The sequence below is a fragment of the Coloeus monedula genome (assembly GCF_965178545.1).
Source record: "Coloeus monedula genome assembly, chromosome: 2".
Lineage (NCBI taxonomy): Eukaryota > Metazoa > Chordata > Aves > Passeriformes > Corvidae > Coloeus > Coloeus monedula.
In genome coordinates this window covers 54,632,691-54,655,581 of record NC_138782.1, presented here as the reverse complement: position 1 = coordinate 54,655,581, position 22,891 = coordinate 54,632,691, and the positions used below count along the sequence as shown (strand labels likewise).

The 22,891-nt window shown below is 38.9% G+C and overlaps 1 protein-coding gene across 1 annotated transcript in view; it reads right to left on the bottom strand.

Annotated features, from left to right (window-relative positions):
• PEX7 (peroxisomal biogenesis factor 7) overlaps positions 1–22,891 on the bottom strand; it is a 44,363-nt gene that overhangs the window by 8,898 nt on the left and 12,574 nt on the right. The window contains exons 6-9 of the mRNA XM_082303021.1: positions 16,397–16,503; positions 15,900–16,013; positions 12,604–12,659; positions 6,230–6,329 (exon numbers count right to left, since the gene is read on the bottom strand). Of these exons, the coding sequence (XP_082159147.1) occupies positions 6,230–6,329; positions 12,604–12,659; positions 15,900–16,013; positions 16,397–16,503 (377 nt within the window). The remainder of the gene's footprint in view (positions 1–6,229; positions 6,330–12,603; positions 12,660–15,899; positions 16,014–16,396; positions 16,504–22,891) is intronic.

Genomic DNA, 22,891 nt, shown 5'->3' with positions numbered 1-22,891 from the left:
GAGCAGAACAAACCTGCACACCAAAACTTGACAATGAACAAAAATTACTCCGTAAAGCTAGAGGAATTTAGAACTAGATTTCAAGTTCCCTTCAGGGCATGAAGCTCAAGGGTACACAGTTTGGCTATGGCCTTCCTCCTACTAATAAGACATTACAGCCTTTAAAATTTTAGTGATGCAGGATACCATCGGTTTCACCTGATCAACAGGCTGATGCAGGCATCCCCTCTCAGCTCAAACTACCCCTGGCCAGGTACAAGGAAGGAGAAGACTGCGGTTCAGCACAACATGATGGTGACACACCACAGCTTTAGAAAGCAGAGAGTGGAGGTTCAGGAAGGCCGAATCACAAGGCCAAGTGTAACACAGAGCACAAGAGCCACGGGTACCACACTGGTACCATCACTGTCTCCATTATATGGGGTGTTGTGTGTGTCATGGTTTAATCCGCACCAGCGACTGAGTACCACGCTGCTGCTCACTCACCCCGACCCCATCAGGTGGGATGGTGTTGGGGTTTTAGTTTAGTCTTAGGGTTTTTTTTTTTCTGTTAAAGGAATTTTCTCCCATATGCATGTTGCTAGGGGACAAATAGCTGTACTTAAGAAAGACAAAAAGGGAGTGGGGCGGGCCTGGCTACTTTCTTGTCTACACCTGGGTGTGGGGGCAGTTCGCTCTGAGCGTCCGGAGAGAGAAGCTGCAGAGAAAGGAGCTGCTGCTTCTTTCTTTTTGGCCGTTCTTCTCTTCCTGCTGGAAACAACGCCGGGACCCCAAAAGCCGCTTTCCCTGCCCTGCTGGAGGCCGAGCTGTGGCTGCCCTGCCCCGCTGCTGCTGCTTCGAGCTTTTGCTACGCTGTAGCCCTGCTCGCCCTGCCTGCCTGGGCATCCGTGGGGTTCTCCCATCTGGATACATCTCGCCTGCCACCCGGGATTTGCGTTCGTCCCTGCCGCTCTAGCCTGCCGCTCCTGCCTGCCGTTCCCAGCCTGCTGCTCCTGAGAGTCCGGGATCGGCTGCCCAGGGGTTTGTGAAGCCTTTGTCCCATCCCTTCCCGGGATCCCAGGGCACCGGTGCCGCGTGCTCCCCGAGCTCGCTCCGGAGCGCCCCCTGCAGCCGCGGGGGAACCATCGCACCTGCCCTGCTCACCGGGAGCCGCCAGCGCCCCTGCCGGCTGCGAGCGGAACTGCACCCGAGGGGAAAGGGCCCGACAGCCGAGAAGGCTGGGACTGGGTTTGTGTGTGCTGTTACTGTCATAGTTGTTGTTGTTTTGTTTGACTGGTTATATACATATACATATATATATATATAGTAAAGAACTGTTATTCCTATTTCCCACATCTCTGCCTAAAGGCCCTTGATTTCAAAATATAATAACTTGGAGGGAAAAAGGGTTATATCTGCCACTTCAAGGGGGGCTTCTGCCTTCCTTAGCAGACACCTGTCTTTCAAAACCGAGACAGATGGGAAGGAGAATTGGGAAAAAAAGGAGGTGCAGCCAGAGGATTAGAGGAAAAAAAACAAACAAACCAAACCAACCAACCAAACAAAAAAACCCTCCCCAAACTTGTTGACAGAAATAGCAATTTACACAGACCCATATGTAATGTAATTATGATTCAAACACACACAATCACAATAGAAGCAAATCCTAAGTGATCACTATTTGTGCTGTACACAAGTTATTCTAAAACCTAGACTTCAGCATGCACTCAGATAACAGATGATTTTAAACTAGAGAACTGACACTAGGTTCATACTCATTTGGAGCTGAACATTTCCAAAGGGAGCACCTCAGCACTGTCCACTGTGGAGCCCTGTTCTGATCCGGCACGTCACAGGTGTCTACATGGGCTTTTCACGTACCAAGTGCTCTCAGCCACTACACCACTTGCCATCAGTCCCATTGAAAGTCACGTACCCTTGCAGTTTAGGAATGCTATTGTTTATAGCACAGAAGCGTAAGAGAAATTGAAAGATTTCTCTCTTGTTCCCATTAGATACTTAATCCTGTTCTCAGCAGCACAACAGAAAGCCTGAATCAATGCAAAACAGTGATTTATACATTCCACTGGCTGCTTTACATAGTTCAGAAGAGATGCGAGATGTAGCTAAAAAAGATTTTCAGACGAAATTCAGAGCATCAGGTTTTTTTACATTTGTGGTAGGCAAAATAGTTTTAGAACTGCAACAGAAAGGGCTGGGTATCTTTTTGTCCACGATTTAAAGAAATTCATGATACATGTGTATTTTCTATTCTTTATATACTTATGGAAATAATTTCAGAATCAAGACAAGAAGGGAATGTTTGCAGGATCTGTACTTTTTATCTGTGTCATTAATGGATTGCCTAAAGATATTTAAAATTAATTCATGACTCCCATATGGCATTCAACCTACAACATGAGAAAAAGGCTGTTTTTAAATAAAGCTGCAGAAGTAATATCAAAGGAAGTTACCTACAGCATGTAAACATGCATGTAAACACAGCAAAATCCCAGGAAGAGATGTCTTAAAGGAGTATTACATTTTTATTCATTAGAACATTCACAGTAAATATCAGGAGAGCAGTAAGAAATCCAGTGAGCTACAGAGCACAACTCCACTATGTGGTCTAGCATCACCAGCCCCAAGCGAGGAATACTTTATAGCTGATTACCAATTTTAATCCCTACATACATCCTATGTTTATCTAGTGTGTATACAAGGAAGCAAAGTTTAGTTGTTTTTCTTATCCCTAAACTTTGGAAAGAACTACCTGGTTTAAAAAACTGCATACTCTTAATTTGGCTGATTTGGTCAGCTCTTAATATTACACATCATCACAAATTTAAAAGATTTTGGTGCTTACAGTCTTGTCACTGTTCTCATGTGTGCCCAGGCTACTTTGGCTGAAAGCTGGAGTTGGTTGTATTTTCTCCTGGAAAACATGCCTGGCAAACTCTCACATCAGCACTTGCAGTTTAACAGAGAAATACCCTGAATATAATGATGATCATTTCTGTTAATGCTTTGCACTGAAAAATTACACATTTTTCTATGCACCTGAAAGTTTGTTTGTTGTCTCAAACTTCTATGAACCTAGCACTAACATTATGGTGGGGAACAAAACCTCAAAGCAAACATCTGATTTTTAAAATTCAAAGCTTTCAAAAAACACCTGCTTTACATAGAGGCAGATAATCCAAAATAGATTCTAGAATATTTAATTAAGCACAAAGGAGGTTTTTTTTCATCTAGCTAATACTAGTGGGTCTCTTCACGTTCCTTATGATCAGATTTCTCTCCACATGTTGCCTCCCTTAATACAAGAACCAGCCTGTCTGCATGTACCTACTCTCTGCCTGTGGGTTCTGTGCAAAGCTCAGTCAGTTCCACAGGAATATCTTGTAATTCCTAGATTACTAGCTACTTAATCACAGTATCTATTCTGAACACTTTCAGCAGTGCAGATAATTTTTTCCTTGACATGTAAAAAATACTTCAAAAATGCTGAAGTTCATTGTGCAAAGCCAAAGAAAACATAGTCTGTCTAGACAACAAAAAATATCATTAAGAATGAAAGCAAAGGTTAATGACCAGAATGGTACTTAATTTGAGTATAAATGAATAGCTTGTCCATTATAAGTAAAATACCCGGCATTCTCCCTGGATCCTTCTCTTTCTCCCTCGAGGAGAGAAGCAGTTCAAATCTCAAGTTGTAACTCCTTATAAAGCACACAGTGAAAATCACAAATCATGCAAATACATGAAGATAACAAATAATGGAGCTCATCATCAGATTGATAAAGAACAGACATAAAGGCAACCTACGTGTTGGGAACAGCAGCATAAAATTTAAGCAAATAATCTGTGTTGGATGGATGCAGAAGCCAGGGAAAGACTCCAAGGGCTCATACTGGAAGCAACTATTCAGCAGGTGTTCATAGAATCATAGAATGGTTTGGGCTGGAAGGGACCTTAAAGATTATCCAGTTCTAAGCCCCCTGACATGCACCCAGACACCTTTCACTAGACAAGGTTATCCAAAGTCCCTTTCAGCCTGGCCTTGAATGCTTCCATCCACAAATCTGGGTAAGCTGTTCCAGTGTCTCATCACCCTCACAGTAAAGAATTTTTTCCTTATACCTACCTAACTCAATGATCTCTCAGTTTGAAGCCATTACCCCTTGTCCTATCACTACATGTCCTTCTAAAAAGTTCCCTTTCAGCTCTCTTGGAGGATCCCTTTAGGTACTGGAAGGCTGCTACAAGGTCTCCCTGAAGCCTTGTCTTCTCCAGGCTGAACAACCCCAACTCTCGCAGCCAGTCTTTATATGAGAGATGCTTCAGCCCTCTGAGCATCTTCATGGCCTTTCTCTGGACTCATTCCAACATATCCATGTCCTATTCAGAGCTGATCAAAGTACTCATGATGGTGTTTCATGGGTCTTCCTTTGAAAATGGGGGTTATGTTTCCCTTGTGTTCACTCTTTAACTTAGTGAGAGTTTAATTTTATCATAGGTTTTTAAACTTCTTTAAAAAAAACAACATTCACATTTTGCATTGCTGTGATATCCAACCCTCACAATACATTAAATCAACTCAATGGAAAAAACCAGAGGAATATCAAAGCTGTTGCAAATGCCAAACTTCTGTCTGGAACGCACATTGGCACACAGTAAATATGGATATGTACCCTGGATTTACAGATTCGTGCACTAAGTCCAACATCAGACTTGTAGAATTTCTGCATGGAAAAAAAGATACCTGAATGCACAAATGTCCTAATGTTGATGGGTATGCACACCATCATTTTCCTTTTTTTCAACATACAAGTGCATGTGCAGCAGTTTTCTTTCAATTCATTATCTACCATGAAGCAATGGGCTTATACTCAAAGTAATCACATTCTCAATACAAAATGAAAGAAAAAAATCTTCTCTCTTCATTCAGATCAAATGCAAAACCCCTATCAGCTTCATGGAAAGCTGAGCTGGGCTCAGCACGTGCACTGCTGTGGGACTGAAGCCCTAAATGCTATGCTATGCTTGCTGCTCCCTCTGGACCCAGTGCAGACAAAATCATATCTGTGCAATCACTTGGGATGAAGTTTCCAACCCCAGCAACTGGCCTTTAAGTATTCTTGCCTTGCACTGATAAAAAACAATCTGAACCTTGAAAGCTTTTTTTCAGTCTTACAAATTCCCCTATGTGGCTCACAGAACGACCTTGCGAGCAGTTATTGCAGCACCACTGAAGCAACAGAATTTAAGGAAAAACCAACCAGGTAGAAAACCCATCAAGCTATCATTTTGGCTGGAATGGTTCCACATGAAGTAAGCTAAGTATTTTGCCAAACTTACACCTTTCTCCTGTGTCCTTTTACCAGCAGAAATGGCAACGGTTTTAATTTGCTTTGTCCAAACAGAATTGGAATGCAGATGTTACAATTTTTATCTGGGGTAAAAAATTCATTTTATTGTGAATTTGAGAAGAATCTAGATACAAATTATATCTCTGGCACATTAAATAGTGCATTAGGACCAGTTAATACAATTACAGTAATTTTTGTGTGAAAACTAAAGGCTTTCTCATGTTAAAGCAAATAATTAAGTTCAGTTTTTCAGAGTTTCTTGTCTGAAAAAAACACTTCGTATTACAAAAAAATTAAAAAATCCTCTGTTTACAAAATAAAAACAACTGTAGCAACAGAAGGAGAGGGGAATCCTTACAGAACTAGTACATAAATAAGTGCCACTGATAAAACAGGTTCTACTTATTCACATGAATAGCTGAGGGGTTTAAATTTCAGCCACAGATTAAGCTTCCCCTAGTCCTCCAAACAGTACACCAAACCAGGTCTAGGCATCATGTGTGACACTACCAATATTTAACTTGACAACTTAAGCAGATGGAAGAAAGCTCTGGATCTCAGCTTAGCATTCTAGACTCTTCTCCACTACTCTTCCTTCCAAAACAAAAGACCTCATTTTCCCAGAGCTCACTGTGGCTTTCAGTTATCTAATTTTACAATCTTGTCTGTCCCGCCCTCCTGTCCTACCCAATGCAAGGAACTGCTTTACAAATAAAAATGGACCTGAAATGAGGTTTATTTAATAAGCATTCAGCCAGATTCACTTCCAGAAGCTTACTTCAATAGGGTGACTTATTCAGGGTCTGAGTCCTGCAGCCCAGCCATGACCACAGTAGCTGTAACAGGCAAGTGAAAAGTAAATTCATTCCAGCTCTTACCTGACCACGGTTGTGGAGACTTAAATCCAGACCACATGTAAATTCAGTATGATGCTCAACTGTTTCCAGCAAAGGATTAGGCTTGGAAAAGTCCCAGAATCTATAGAGAGATAAAGGAGGGAGAGAAAGAAAAAAAAAAAAAAAATCAAACAAACCACAGTTAAAGTAATTGAAAGGCCATTTCAAAAATATAATGCAAGATATTGACAAATCTGTCACTGCCAGGGTATTTAAAAAAGCAAACTCATCCACTTAGGAAACATAACAAATCATACTCCTGCAAAGCCATCTGCTGATTTGCATAAATTAAACCCCACTGGGCAAAGCCATCTTTGTGTCCTGTTGCAGAAACTGAGATCAAAGTTGGCAGCAAGGAGCAGTCGTTGGGACATTATTAAAAGAGAAGAAAAAATGTAGGCTAGAATACTCTTGCTATATTTCTTGATGGCTGGGGAATTTTATCCCTGAAAGATATTAGCACAATTTATGATTTTTCTCAGGTTTTGGTATCATTAACTATGTGGTCTTTATTTAAATAAAAGTTACACATTCATTTAGAGATCTCAGTCATGCACATTCTCAAATTTGAGACTGTGTTCCTGGAAAACAGAATTTAATATTATAATTTAGTAACAAATTTGTACTACACAGATCAGCTACATTACACAGTTAATTCCACTAGTCCATATTTTTAAAGCAATTTTTGTTTTGAGCCTCGATTGATAAAAAATACTTAGAAAATAACAATTCTGAGGTCCTCTACTTCTCCCAGCTACTGTCCCAATAGATGCAGTGTCCATTCATGCAATTAACAGCAAGTATGAGAGATGTAAGAGTAGTTGGGATTAAAATATAGGTAAAAGACACCTCAGTCATGAAAAAAACAATTCAAACCCAGAACCTTCAGAGGGTAACACCCCATATGATGGCACAAAACAAAGGTTTGTTCCTCTTTCTTGTGTTGTATATACTGCTGAGAAAAGTCCACAGGCTGCACAGCACAGCACATTTTGTGGGCTGTCAGGTGTAATCAAATTTTCTACAGCCCAGATTTTCACACAGGGGTCAATTATACGCTTTTCTACTTCTGTAACAATCACAGAGGTCTCTTTGCCTTGCTCTTATTGGGAAAAGTGACAATACTTAACAAGAACAGCTCATTATCAGACCAACTACACTGGAAGTACTGTAAGTTCAAACCAATTCAGGTAAAACAGCAAACACTGGAGTTAGCAGGGTCAGTTTGTTTAATATGTAGATGTTATTTCTCTCATAAACAAGGAGAGTGGTATCAGCACAATGGCTATGCCATAGCAACAATCCTCTTAATTTTTTCCTAGTACCTGAGATCTAAAATAAACAACCTATTTTGCAGGACAGAGGAGCAAAAGACCATCTCAGCATTTTCATCCTCCTACATTTGTTTATAAGAAGGTAAGGAAACAAATTTTGCTGGTTTTAAGTAATAGTGTTAACCTTCCATACCACATTAGCTCTCTACTAGTTCTTGAAAGACAGATGCTCATAACTGAAAACTAAAGAAGATAACTTTAGATCTACATGAATAAAAACTTTAAAAAGACTTTCTGACCAATTTTAAAAACAGTAGGATAATATGGTGGTTGCATGAAGCCATGCTGTAAAAAGTCAGAACCAGTTTAGAGGTTAAGAGTACTGCAACTTAGTTAGAGTTCAACAGACTGACTGGAAGCTTTGGTATCTTTTTAAAATATATAAATAAGTACTGGTGAAAGCTCAAAAAAATGTTCAGTCTCAGGACTGAGAACCATTAATTAATTAATTAATTAATTATGATTAATTAATCATGTTAATTAAGTAAAAAATTAATGATGGTTCTCATAACAACTTTGCAATCCAAAGTGAGAAACACTGTCTATAGCACAGCTTCCAAAACCACCATGGTGACAACACTGTTTTCTTCAGAGTCAACTTCCATCACATTCTGCAGACTGAGAGGGTAATGCAATTTTTCTAAGAAACTGTTTACCACAGCAGGATGGCTATACAGCAAAGCAAAGATGCATTCACAGCACAAACAGGTGTGCTTCCATTACTTTAGTTTTAAGTGTATCTACACAATCAGCAGCATGAACTAAAAAATGGCCCAGACAACCACATAGGCTTTTACGGTCCCTTACAGGTTGGTACAGCCTGTACAATCACAGGTGTGTCACTTAGAACTGCTACTTTTACCCATATCATGTATGAAGCCACAACTTCAGTCACATCTGCACTGATCACAGACACCCCAAAACCTATATGAGTGCATTTTCTTAAACTTTTTAACACTGGAATTGTTAAAAGTATAACTTTTCCCTCATTTCTCTACAGTTTGTTTTACATGTATCTGACATGCAATTCATAAGCTGCACATGTATTGCAAGTGGACTGCTTATTCTAAATGAGACATTATGAGAAGAGAAAAAGCCTGCTCCCCTACCAAAACACTTTCACCAACCCAAATATTGTTTGTCCTGCATATGTCCTACCTTGTCCTCACCCCCACTGTACCCTCACCAAATGCCCCTGCACCTTCCCCACTGGCTGGGAGAAAAGAGGCAGCAAGTATCATTTCAGGTTCCAGTGTCTGTACAATGCACTGCAGCAGCCTGTTGCTGCATGATGAGGAGCTGGCAGATCAGTAAGAAGATTAGACAGGTGGTGAATTCATGCTACGTCTCTTACCTTCCTTAAGGCAGTACTTGGGGTTTCCCTCTCTTGCATGCTCATGCGTTTCCCTTAAATTTGTAGAAGCTTAGTAAATTTAGACTACAAGTTTCCTGTCAAATCTAGTTAAGTTTTCAATAGGTTCAAAAGTTACTTCAGGAAACAATTCTGTGAAAAAGCATGTATGGAAGCATGAAGAACAACTCCTCAAGTCTGTGTCCTTCTGGGTAAGAAAAATATATTTATGATAAATATTTATTCATGAAAACTTTACTACTGCTCTTAGGTTACTAGATGCCTTCATACATAGTGTTTTTAGGTGGGCGTGAATCAGCTGTTTAGAGGCTGCTTTCCACAAAAGCCCACTCAACAACAACTAATGCTAGCTTTCACACACAACCACAGCAGGCAAAAGTCACAGTAGCATGTGGATGTAGAAAGGCAAGAACCTTTCAAGAGCGACAAAGAACTCAGTGCTAGTTTACTGCATGTGTATCACACAATTCACCACCCTGCTCCTAGTCTCTAATTCCTGTGCTGACTTGTAAAAGCTCTTCCTGCAAACTAGAAACTCAGAGTAGAGCTTAGTGTTGGGCTACAACAAGTAGTTGGATACAGGCCAATCAGGGCAACGATGTTACTTCAGGCATTAACTGGGAACATCTGTTTCCACACTAATATTCTGAAGAGATTATTTCATTCCAGTTCCAGTGAACTATCAACGTTATGAAGCAACTCAGGTATAGAAGGGCATTTGCCATTTGGGGAAAATAAGAAAAAAAGAGAGTAAATGAGGAAACACCCACCTTTTCACCTTGAAGAAAAAAAGAGAAAAAGAATACAAGGATAATAAGAATAACTACCTGAAGTGAAACCCAGTTTATTTTATGATCAGCCCTATTTTGTAAGATTTCTTTGTGATCTAAGTTACTGAACTTAGTGATAGAGCGCTGGAGATAGTGGTTTACTTTACAGTGTGTTGCAGAGATGATGTCCAGTATAGTACAACTTTTAATAAAAATTGCCTTTTTGCCTTAGGGACAAGCTTCTGTGAATATGATTCAAGATCTGGCCTGATACCAGCCTAATGAAGCTCTACAATTTATCAGATCTTCTGTTTAGATTTTGGTGAGCACCGTCTGTGACTAATGCACCAAGATTTCTTTTTTATAGAGTCCAAAAATACAAAATGGTGATTCCAGGAAAGATGACACTGATGTTCTTCCAAACTGAATTCTGACAGAGATAACGTTTAAGAATATGCATGCAGACCTAAAGCAGTTCTGGAAATGTTACAGTACTTTGTGTATTTCCATTTTAATGATTCATTTGTGTTCAATCTGCTCTTTAATTAGCCTACATTTTTTCTGAGCTCTTCCAAAGAGTAAGGAAATGGTATAGAAAATTTGTCTGAACGAAGCATTTACCGGAAAGGGATTAAATCAAAATCATTACATCCAGGTATGTAAAAACTCAAGTTCGAATCAACATCCTTTTTTTCTCAGCTCCCAGTATGAAGCTGGCATGTGAACTAGGTTTCTTTTCAGTAGCTTGACTACAGTGCTCACATTCAATCGTTATACTATTTGCAAAGGATGAAGCTAAGTGTTGCTAACTTTGTTTTCAACCTACTACTTTTTTCTTTTAGATACCCAGTTGTGATTATGTGCCAAACTAGCTGTACTACCTGAAACAAACAAAGCCCCTGTCTCTTACATGGCAGTTTGGTAATCTGAGCTAAGATTTGCAGCTGTTTGGTTGAACTATAAACCAGTGAACCATAAAGCTTCTGTAACATTTAAGATTACAGAGTGCTGACAGTAAAGAATTGCTCCAAAACTATGCTCTGTTCTGTTGTCTACTATAAACTAATGCTTGCAGGTAATTCTGAGCTTCAAACAGACACACTGAAGAATATAAAGGAACAATATCATAACTAAACTGCTATTAAAATAACACTGCAATGAATCTGTTTTTAAAGGACTGCCATACCATGCTATTCTCTGAACCAAAAACCCCCTATCAAACGGGGCGAAAAAGTCACAGGCCTTGAGTAGATTCAACAAGATCCATAATTAATGTCATGTGCTGGAATCCCAACTTCTCCTCCAGCTTTTATGTATTTATCAAGGACTTTTACGTTTAAATTTAAATGTATGTGAATGTTGTGTATATACTCATGTCCACACATCCACGTGTGTGTGGTGTACATGCATGTGCATACATGACAGGATTTCTGCATGTATGTGCATGTGGAGTGTATGGTGCATCCAGTAAAATGACAGTACAGGATATGTGATGGAGGTACAACATACTCTTTAAGAGGTGTTCCCAAATTCTTATGGTAACAATTTTCCTCCATTATACAGAATATTTTGCTTGTGACACCTTTTCCAAAGACTTCCACCTGGCCTTTTCTGTTGTTTGTTCACTCGTAACAAACCAAACAGTTTTAGAAAACTGTCAAAAATCTTTATTTCATCTCTTCAATTCTGCTAGTCCTAGTCATGACAAGTAAATATTTGGACAGAAGAATAATGCCTAGAGTGAATTTTGTGAAGAAGTCCTCAAGCTCTGCATTTATAGACACAACACTTTGTGACCTAGTAGCTCTCTCCATCTTTACTGACAATTTCCACATACAAAAATGTCAGAGCAGAAACTGCACTAGATTTCAGTACTGCATGAAGCACATTAGTGCCAAACCTGAAGGATATATAGATAGTGCCAAAAAGGGGAAGAGCATGACAACACAATCAAGTCACTTCAGTGCTTAATGGGTTAACTTCATAATGCAACTTTATATGATGTTATGGCAGAAGACTGGATAGATTTATGATTTAGCAACAGATACAGGCACTGAGAATTAGCAAGATTTGCCTTCGGAAACAGAACCTCTCTAGGTCTGGTGTCAGACCAATTAGGACACAACCAGAAGTGATATTTACTTGAGATGATTTGGACAAGAGGGATAACTTTGCAGTCATTTATAGAGGCAAGAGGGCTTCTCTCATTTCTTGATGTACTGCCTACTACATTCAGTCCATGTAGAAAATTAAAATGTAGATGAAAGAATGTGATCGAGGTATTCAGAAATACTTCACAGGGCTTTGACTTATGACATTTTCTATCTTGGAGAAATCCCAGTATCAAATCAAACTTCTTTAGGATTTCCAATTAGCTTTAAAACAACTGTGCTGTAAGACCCTCAGCAGTATCAGATATACTGAGCAGCCAGGGGAACTTGCAGAAATACTATCTAAAGAGCTTCAGCATGCACACTGTGGAACACTACTGAAGCTTTCTCAGACACTGGTAGGACAAAAACTATGTTCATAAAACGTCTAAACAAAAATGTGTCACAGAAACATATGAGTTCACCTAACTATATTAATTTAAGAGGGTATTACCTTCTTATCAGACATTACCACAGCTGGATACAACTATGTTCAGTAGAGTGATGTGAAAAGGATTGCAGAAAGCATTTGACACAGCAGATATTGCTCAGCAGAGTGACTGAGCTGGTCTTTAAGTGAAGGGCCCATGCATTTTCAACATAGCTTATGAAGCATCTGACAGCAACATTAACTGCAATTCAGTATGTCCAGTCTGGAACTGTTTTCTACTGCAAGCCACATTAAACAGATCATCTTTCTGTTTTTATCCAGTTAGAGAAAATACTGTACCTTACAGTAAAATCATAGGAGCAAGAGGCCAATATGGTTGCATGGAATGGTGAAAACTGCAAGAAAACAAAACAACTTTCAAAGTTAAAACTTTGTGAACATATATAGACTTACTGTAAGTAGCAAGTTATCAAAGTTTAACTATTTTAATGGTCTTTGTTGGTACCACATCATGCCGCAATAAAACAGACTATATCAATATATTTCTCCCCCATGTTTCTAATTACAAGGAATCATAGAATTAATAATCAGAAGGAATGTTCTATGGGATCCTGGTTTGCTTAGATTTCATTACAGCAGTGCCAAATAACTCTGCTGTAAAGTTAAGAAGTTCTGGAACAGTCACATAAACAGTCATTCAATTCTGCTTTTGGCTAACAGGCTGAGTTTCATCTCATTATATAAATCAAGTTTCAGAACAGCTATGTGACCAGTTAATTATTTTCAGAGAGACAAAATCTGTGCCATACTGCAGAGAACATAAGATATATTGCCATCATCAATTCTATATCCTACCATTTTGAAATTATTTATATAAATGGGAAAATTGGAGACAAGTGGAAAAACTGAAGGCAATATAACATCATTTCATGATTTCCCCCTCTCCTACGGGGCATTTTACAGGACAGACTCTTCCATGGACTCTTGCAGACTGGTCTAAAAACTGCAGCAAGAAGGATGCAGTTACGCAAAAATTGTTCATCTCAGCTCTAGCTTTTTGGCAACACTCAGTTTCCAAATATTTTAAAATCTGTATTTCTCAGCAGGAAATACAACAAGCCACTGACACAACCTGAGTTTGAAATGCAGGTCCCCCACACCATGGTTCATCAGTAAGTCTTCCTGCAAGACTTCTAGTATCATTCACAGCAACTATGAAGTCAAAAGTTAAGTCTGGGCTATTGCCACAACTGCCCAAGTTGCCAAGAGAGCAGTGTATGTTGATGGCTGCTGAAATCTGCTGACAGAGTTCTCTTTACTATAGCAGAATTGAGGGATGTGCATGCTGGAACTTGAACCTCTTCAGATTTCCTGCAATTTTTTCTGAGGGAAAAAAAGCCCAAAACAAAATGGGTTCTGCAGCTCAGAAAAATGAATACTACAGGGGAAGAAGTCTGATGGGCAACAAAAAACAATGGTACACTTTCCATAAGCCCCCTTTGCATGTCCACATAGTTTAAGATAAAGCAAAACCATCCTGTCAAAGCTTTGTCATTAACCTTAAGTATCCTAGAAACTTATCCAAGAAAACTCTATCAAAATACTTAGCAGAGTGCTACACATGCAAGTTGAAAAAAATTTGCATGTCTTTCTTTTACAAAAGAAAATTCTGTTCCATTTAGCTGTAAGATACTACAGTTTTATCACCTGAACAGCTGTATACAGGCAGAAGATACCACCATATCATCCATCCTGACCTCCAACAGATCATTTATCCAAATACCTTTACAGGTAAACTAAAAAACCGTAACTATGTTTCAGTGTAAGATATTGAAGCCAGCTAAGAATGTGAGGATCAAATGCACAACATGAAAACCTCCTGAAAAGGACTCCAGATGACCTCATGTGCTGATAATGCTCTGCACTGCAGTGAAAGACCATAAGAAATCTGCAGGACTCCTGACAGTATTGTTTGTATCGGGTAGAATTCCTTGCTAGTCTCAGATCTGACAGTCAACATGAGCCCTGAACGAGAGAGCAGAATACAAAAGACAGGCAACCCAAGAGTGTGATTTCATGGTTGGTTTAAGCTAATTTCAGAGCGCACTGCTCCAAAATTTGTGGCTTCCAGTTTCTTTTCCACTTCAAATTGTGTGCTCCTGCCCCCCTCCTTGTGTCAAGGCTTGCAATTGTGTGGTTGAGCAACAAACTGAAACAGCTTAGTGATCCAGACAGAAACTAGTCACTTTTAGGGACAGGGTTTTCAGTCAGAGCCATCAGCTGCAGCTTTATAATCATCCTGTCGGCATGCAGGGGAAGGAATATCAGTAGGGGCAGCTGCCTCTATTGAGGCAGCATCCAGGTCTCTCTCTCAATTCAGTGTGACTGGTGAGTGATACCACCCAAGTGTAGGTATGCTGCATCACCTCGAAGTGCTGGTCCACACTGTCATATCTTATGTTCTCAGGGACCCTGTCTGTCTTGAAACACAAGCAGTGAAAGCCTGGTAAGATGGAATAGAAGTCATGTACTCTCAGATACGTCTCCTTTGCACATGGATGCATCTTCGGCTATGAAAAATATTTCACAGAACCGAATTAGAGAACGGTCATGCAGGAGTTAAATTAGAAAAAAAGACTCAGCATCAACCACCGGTGGGGAGAGCACGCAGAGGTAGCTGGGATAAGGAGGAGCAGGAGCTTCTCAGGTTGTCTGACCACGAACAGGATTTGTGACACAGAACTACTACTTGAGTCACACCCTTTTATGAACATTTACAAACTAAGCACAATAACTTCTAAATACGTTAGAAACACATCAAGGCCATGTGAAGCAAAATACCAACCCAGGATAACCTTTTTCTGCCAGTTCAGACTTCCCAGAAAATATTAATAAACATACCTGTTCCTGAAAGGCTTTAAAAGGATTAGATATTATCTCCTTTTTCAGGAGATTTTGATAGTGGTGCATTTGACTCTCACATTCTTTGCTGGTTTCAGTATCTTACACTGAAACATAGTTATAGTTTTTGAGTTTACCTAAAAAGATTTTTGGATACATATTTTCATATAACATGAAAAAAATGTCATTGTGCATCTAGAACAAATTCTTATTGGTGGGTGTTCTAGTTGTACACAGATCCAGTACAGTCTCCTGTAGCCTTTCATGTGTAAAGTTTCAAAATCTCTTTAAACACATTAATATTTTTTTTGTATACCAAAAAGTACGTATTCACAATGAGCTCTATACCTTGTCTTCTGTAAATATTGACCCCTTGTGTGGAAAGACAAAGGAACAGCATCATTTGAAAATGAGTAAGGGGAAGTGTTTTCTTCTTCTCATATTTCCCATTTAATTTAGCTGAAGTACACATTCTAACACTCTCTCAAGCCCTCTAACACTCTTCGTGTAAATACACTGACTTTGAAAATGTCATTTACTGTAAAATCCCAGTAATCTACTAAACATCAAGATGTTTTACAGTGCTAAACTGAAAGTTTTCAAGAACAGCCACTGTGACGTCTAAAATCCTGTTGGCTTTTTCCTAGTAATTAGATAATATAAAGTATTACTGGTTTCCAGGAAATTTGTGTAACAATTCAGTGATGGGCAATGGGAAATAAAGTACAACTTACCTTTACTCTTCTGATAGCATAGGTATGACCAAGCAAGACGAACACTGGTTGCCGGATGTTCCTCAAATCCCAGCCTTTCAAGCTACAGTCAACTGCACCAGTTACCAGCAAGTTCTGATGATTTGAAGAAACCCAGACATATCATGACAATTTAATTGTTGGATAAAAAAGTTAGATAAATCAAAAAGTACGGATGAATAAATCATAAATGAAGTGATGTCCTCAGTGTGCAAATTAAAGAGCACACAGAAACACAAACTGGTTTTCCTCTATTAACTACTCTGCCTGTACACAAAAGAGTAAGCAAAATCTCTGATCTGCTTGGGCTGACCATCTGTTAGAACAAAGCTCTTCTGGAAATGTAATAGGGAATGAGAGCAACAAAGCAACTATACATATTTTCATAAAGAGAAGATGCAATAATGTTGCAGTAAAACCCCTTGCTATTTAATGAGAGTGGTTCAATTAGCAAAACAGTGGGATGAATGGTTTTATACCTCATCATATTTGCACCAGTCACAGCTCAAGACCTCAGCCTGGTGGGCTGGTATCACAAGCTTGACTCCTGGGGTTTTCACATCCCAAATTCTTAAAGTCTGGTCACCTGAAACAAAGAGAAATTGATTCAATGTTGTTGCATCAGTTTTGGGATTTAGTTAATCCATTAGTACTCAGCAGACAAGTGTTTCTTAGCTGTATGAAATACAAATGGTTGCATGCCAAATAAAGCAAGCAGATTATAGACACATTATAAAGTTGGATTGATGCAAGAAAAAGTATCTGAACTTACTACTGCTCTTTCATTAGAGAAAAAACCCCACAACTTCATTTTATTACTAACACTTCCACTATTTTTTAAACTCAGATTTGAGTACAAGGAAATAGGGTAACAGACTTAAAAAACATTTAATTAAACTAGGAGCTTAAGGTCCATTTAAAAATGAACTTAGAAGATCAGAATAATGAGAAAGCTTTCTTTTCAAGCCATCTGAGAGGTACCACCTAGCCAAATGCTTTTGGCACAAAGAAAAGTGAACAGTACTTGATATACAAGTTGTTTCAAAATTCCTTCAATGAAAGGAAAATTTAAGATGTATCACCTATATTCATTATGTACAAAGTCTGCAATTACTCTCATTTGTTGAAATACTGGAAGATGGAGTCATTCTACTGTAACTGTTACAGATATGAAAGGCAACATGTGCTTTAACCTTGGAGCACACACACACAAAGAGCAATGAATGCAGTCCAGCTTAATTTAAGAGCTGTTAATCACCTGTGTCTCTCTCTCTCTCTACCTCCAGCCATAAATTTTCTTCTACCTCTAAAGATCTTCAGCATTTGTATACACCCTTCTTACAAATTCAGTTCCTAATGGCTGGTAAAGACATAGAAAGCTGCATCAGCTGACGGGACAACTATGCTTTTCAATTTTTAAAATCGGGATTTTCTCATTAGCCCTGAATATTTAGCTTTGTGTCAGCAAAATGAATTCTCTAGCTCTCTAGCTTACAGAGAGAAAAAACTAATTAGAATTATGATTATGCCTATGTTCATTCAAGAGACAAATTTAATCACTAAAAGGTGATTGAAACACTCATGATTACTACAGGAAGCGTGTATCAATACTACCTAAATTAAAAAAAACAGTTTTACCTTGCTACTGAAGAAATTATTGATATTACCTTATAAATATTATTTTAGTGCCATTTATATACAAGAATTTTGATGGTTTTAGTGCCCTGTTGGTCACTGGCTATAAAATATACGGCTGGGCACAAAAAAATCATAGTGCTTTTCAAGAAACTGGCTACACATCAAATAAAACCATCCTTAGAGCCACAGCAATATTCCTAATTGCATGAACTACCACACCCTGCAGTTTTCACAAAAAAACCCATAAAACATTGGAAAAGTTTGAATAAAAAAATAAGGCAGAGAGAACTTGCTTCACTACATGTTGTGAGTCCAGCCTTCTGCCTGCAGAGCTGCACAGAGCTAGGGGGGCTTTGCTCTGGTGTTGGCTGCCTTGTCCTCAGCCCTCCTGACTGTGAGAGATGCTGTACCCCTGGTGGATAAATTCCCCGTCTCTAAGGCGAGAACAACACCCAGTTTCTCACTGTTTTCACTCCCCTCTCCTACTGTCAAGAGGAAGACTGCTGCTCAGTACACGAATAGCACTCCTGACAATGGCACCCTGCAGCCAGCTGAAGCCTCAAACATCACTACGGTGCTTATAAAAACAGGGCAACATATGGAGAGGAAGAAACACGAGCAGCGGGGTTTTGGCAAAAAAACAGGTAGTACACCCATCCACTCTCCATTAGCCTTGCTAATCTGCTTGCCTGCAGAGGACAGTTCGGGTCGAGTTTTAAGTGTTTCTGAGATATTACAATGGACTTCTTAAAAAGCTTTTATTTTAATTTTATCAGATAACAGAGATTTGAAGGGGAAACACGTATTTCACTACAGATAGGATCATTTTCCCCAAGCAAATAAATATATAAACCCAGGTGAACTAGAATGAACTGCTACAGAGATGCTACAGTAGCATTGTGAGGGCCAAAAACATTTGGAAAAATAAGTTACTCGGCCAATATCAATTTTGACACTAAATATACAATTGCCCCAATTATTTCTTTTTTAATAGAAAACGCTGATGCATGAGAAAAGGAAAAAAAACTGTTATTTTCCTTTTTTTTTTAAATTTCTTTGAAAATGCTAGACTTAGCAGTTATTAATTCTGGCTGGCACTACCAGTGAAATGTTTTTAATGGAGTAACACAACATGCAAGTGAACCTTTCTGTGAATAGAAAAGACTGATTTAAAGCCAAAGGCAAACCAAATTTTTCCATTTAAGTGGAAAAATCAGACTAAAAAAAAAAACCCTGATAAAGAGTGCAATCCTGACAGTGCAATCCTGACTCAGTGCACATTTTAACAAACCTTTTTTTACCTCAAACTTATTTCCATTACATATAAATATTTACATTTAATTTCAACAAAACCTGCAGTCAAAAATTTTGCAATTTCCACACTTCCATGACTACTACAAATACCGAAGATGCACTTCTTCTACAAGCATAAAGCAAAAGTAGGATAATAATAATAGAAAGTCCAAGGAAAGCACACCTAGTACAATCATATTCATTAACAGACACTTCCAGTTGACATCCCAAAGTAAGCAACCACAAAAGCACCCAACATTTCCCCCATAAAATATTTCTATTTTTGTAAGAAGCAATTTCTCTATGGCAACAGATTTTTACTGGTCCATTAGATAATTATGATTTCAGAATTGTTTATACATTGTACTTGCTTGCTTTCTTTCTAATGAATATTTGTGAAATCTTGGACGAATCAATAAAACTACACAATATACACTCATCTATTCAAAACTTTTCAATTGATGCTAATCTACAAGTACATCATCCTTATACACAGGATAAAGACTGCCAATGTGAATGACAATGTCTGATAGTGAAAAGATAAAGTTTATTTAAGATTTAAATAAAAAACAGTGCAGAGGTATAACAGTAACTACAAAAAATAGTTAGGTATTTGGGAGGTTAATAAAACTCCATGAAACCTTAAAGACTATCTGAAGGGGAAAAGGATTCTAACTAGGACAGGTACAATGCTTTTCAGGAACCAACTTCCACTAGACCAGATTGCTCAGAGCCCCATCCAACCTGGTCTTGAACTCTTCCACAGATGGGGCATCCACAGCTTCTCTGGGCAACTCGTTCTGGTGCCTCGTCACCCTCACAGTACAGAATTTCTTCATAATATTTAATCTAAACCTACCCTCTTTCAGTTTAAAGCATTACTCCTTGTTCTATCACTACACACATTTGTAAAAAGCCAGAACCATCGCAATTAAAGCATGTCTGCAGTGCCACTGAACGATTACAAGTTAACATTACTTGCTTACTTATATGTATTTTTAAATACTAAACCAGATCAAATTATTTAGCCTGAATCAAACAGAAAATCTGTGGGAGAATTAAAAGCAGAACTCAAATCTCACGACTCTCAAAACCAATTTTTTTATGCATGTTAAAATGATTGTGCTGATTGCTTCTATCACAGATAATTGTCCTGACTTTGGCTGAAATAGAGATATTTTCCTTCCAAGTGCTGTGCTTTGGATTTAAGATGAGAATAACGTTGACACCACACTGAGGTTTTGGTTGTCACTGAGCAGTGCTTACACTAAGTCAAGGACTTTCCAGCTTGTCATGGTGCCCTGGGGTTGCACAAGAAGTTGGAAGGGGACACAACCAGAACAGCTGACCACAGCTGACCAAAGGGATACCCTGTAACACATGGTGTCATGTTTAACATACAGAGCTGGGGGAAGAAGAAGGAAGAAAGAGATGTTTGGAATGATGGCATTTGTCTTCCCAAGTAACCATCACGCATGACGGAACTGCATTCCAAGAAATGCCTGAACACTTGACTGCCCATGGAAAGTGGTGAATGAATTCCTTGTTTTGCTCTTGCATTCACAGCTTTTGTTTTACCTATTAACTGTCTTTACCACAACGCATGAGTTTTCCAGCTCTGACCCTTCTGATCTCTCTTCCATCCCATGGCGGAGTGACTGAGTGGCTGCGTGGGGTTGTCCATAGGGGGTTAAACCGGTACAAGAAAACTCAGAACAGGGATAATAAAGCTCATGGGATTCCACACAGAGACAGAAATAGAGTGACACAAATAACAGCTTTAATTAAATCATCCAAGAGTGCTACCAAATAAACACAATGCTCTATGGAGCACAACTTACTTAGCAAGTACACATAATTACCAGTGGAAACATACTTTCCAACTGGTCAATTTTAATCTGATACAAAATGCTGTCAAGCTAAAAATCAGAACAGTTTTAAGTTATTTTAGGGAAGAGCCCAACCAATTCTTTTTCTGAAAAGAATAAAAAAAATAAATTAAATTTTAAAACAAACAAGCAAACAAAAAGTTAGTGAAATCTTTATTTCAGTATTTCCCAAGAGGATTATACATAAATCTTGGGAAAATTTTTTATTTCAAAATTGACCACAGTTATGACTTATGATTAAGCCATTCTTTAGCAAATGGCAATATTGGCTAGATACCTACCTGTAACCCAAGTGACACAACCCAAATTAATTTACTGTAAAAAGCTGTTACTGCTTATTTCTTCTGAACACTAAACTGTTTTATAATAATGAGATTCTAATACAAAATACTATAACCTGAAAGTGCTTTATATTATAGCATGTACTATATACAGTACTTTACCATGGTTAGCATGTAGTATAAATTGAGGGATAAACTCATTTCCTGAGAAACACTTCAGCTTGTACATTAGAGGATGATTTAGTAAAGCTTATTTGATGTGCTGGTTTTGGCTTGGGTACAGTTAATTTTCTTTACAGTGGCTGGTCGGGGCTCTGTTTTGGATTTGTGCTGAGCACAGGGTTGATAATATCGAGATGTTTTTGTTATTGCTGAGCAGGGCTTACACAGAGCCAAGGCCTTTTCTGCTTTTCATAGTGCCCCGCTGGTGAGGGGACTGGGGGTGCATGGGAGGTTGGGAGGAGACACAGCCAGGACAGGTGACCCCAACTGATCAAGGGGATATTCCAGACCTATGACATCATGCTCAGTATATAAAGTAGGCGAAGAAAGCAGGAAGTGGGAGGACGTTTGGAGAGATGGTTTTTGTCTTCACAAGTCACCGTCATGCATGATGAGCCTTGCTCGCCTGGGGATGGCTGAACACCTGCCTGCCCATGGGAAGCAGTGAATTAATCCTTGTTTTACTTTGCTTTTGTGCACAGCTTTTGCTTCCCATATTAAACCATCTTTATTTCAATCCACAAGTTTTCTCACTTTTACCCTACCTATTCTCTCCCTGATCCTACTGGTGGGAGAGTGGCCATGTGGCTCCATGGGGCTTGGTGGCTGGCTGGGGTTAAACCCCACCACTAAAGCACAAGACTTGGATGAATTCAATACTGTGGTGGTATGTCCTGAAGTAACAGACTGTAAATGAAAACACTCACCTCACGTCATTACATATATTTGGCATAACAAACTAAGCAAGTAAATTGTATTTCAAAAGCTTCTAGTATAAACAGCAATTCAGCTGAACTGCAACAAGCCACAGTAACTCCACAGTCAGCTTGCCCTCTAGATGCTCCATTTGTACAACAATGTACCATGCAGTAAATTGAAGCATCTTATTCTTTTATCCCTTTAGGGTTTGGGTGCCAAAAATGACCACTTTCTTGCAAAGCCTTGAACCTTGTTCACTATGGCATTTCTTCTAACACATTAAACAAGAAAATAACCAGGAGTCATAAGAAGCAAAAAGTGGACCCACGCCACACACAAATGGATGAAATATAAACCTCTAGAAAAAAGTGCTTTGGAACTCATGAGAAACTGCTGTCATAGCTGAAAACAGCAGATTATTTCTTCCATTTTTAAGGAACCTGAACAAACATATCTCTGGAATTCCTTGTCCGCAAACCCTACTCTCCAACAGCTCCTTCTTTTGCCCAGTGCTACTTCTGAGGCAGGAATGTGAGCTGAAACTTTAGAAAACTGATGTCAAAGACCTGACAACCCCAAACTTTGGTCCAGAAACATATAAAACACCTCTACTGAGAAGCTGCACTCAAGGCTATTCTTTCCAACTAAGTCAGTAAATGTTCTCTTAGTAGATGTACTCCTTCCCCAGCTCATTATTTCATGCAAAATAATTTGTTCAATCATAGGTTTTCTTACAATTTGAATACCGAGCACAGAAAGGTGCACCAAGACTACATAGCAGCCTGATTTATGAAACTACAGCTCGACAATCCCTTTAGTACACACATTTATCACCAAGAGAGCAGTAAGCAAGAAGAGACTTTTTAAAAAAGGCAGCTCACTAACTCAGGGCTGGCAGTAAAACAGAGTATGAGATAAACAATGGTTTTTAGTTTTAACATTAAAGTCTAGC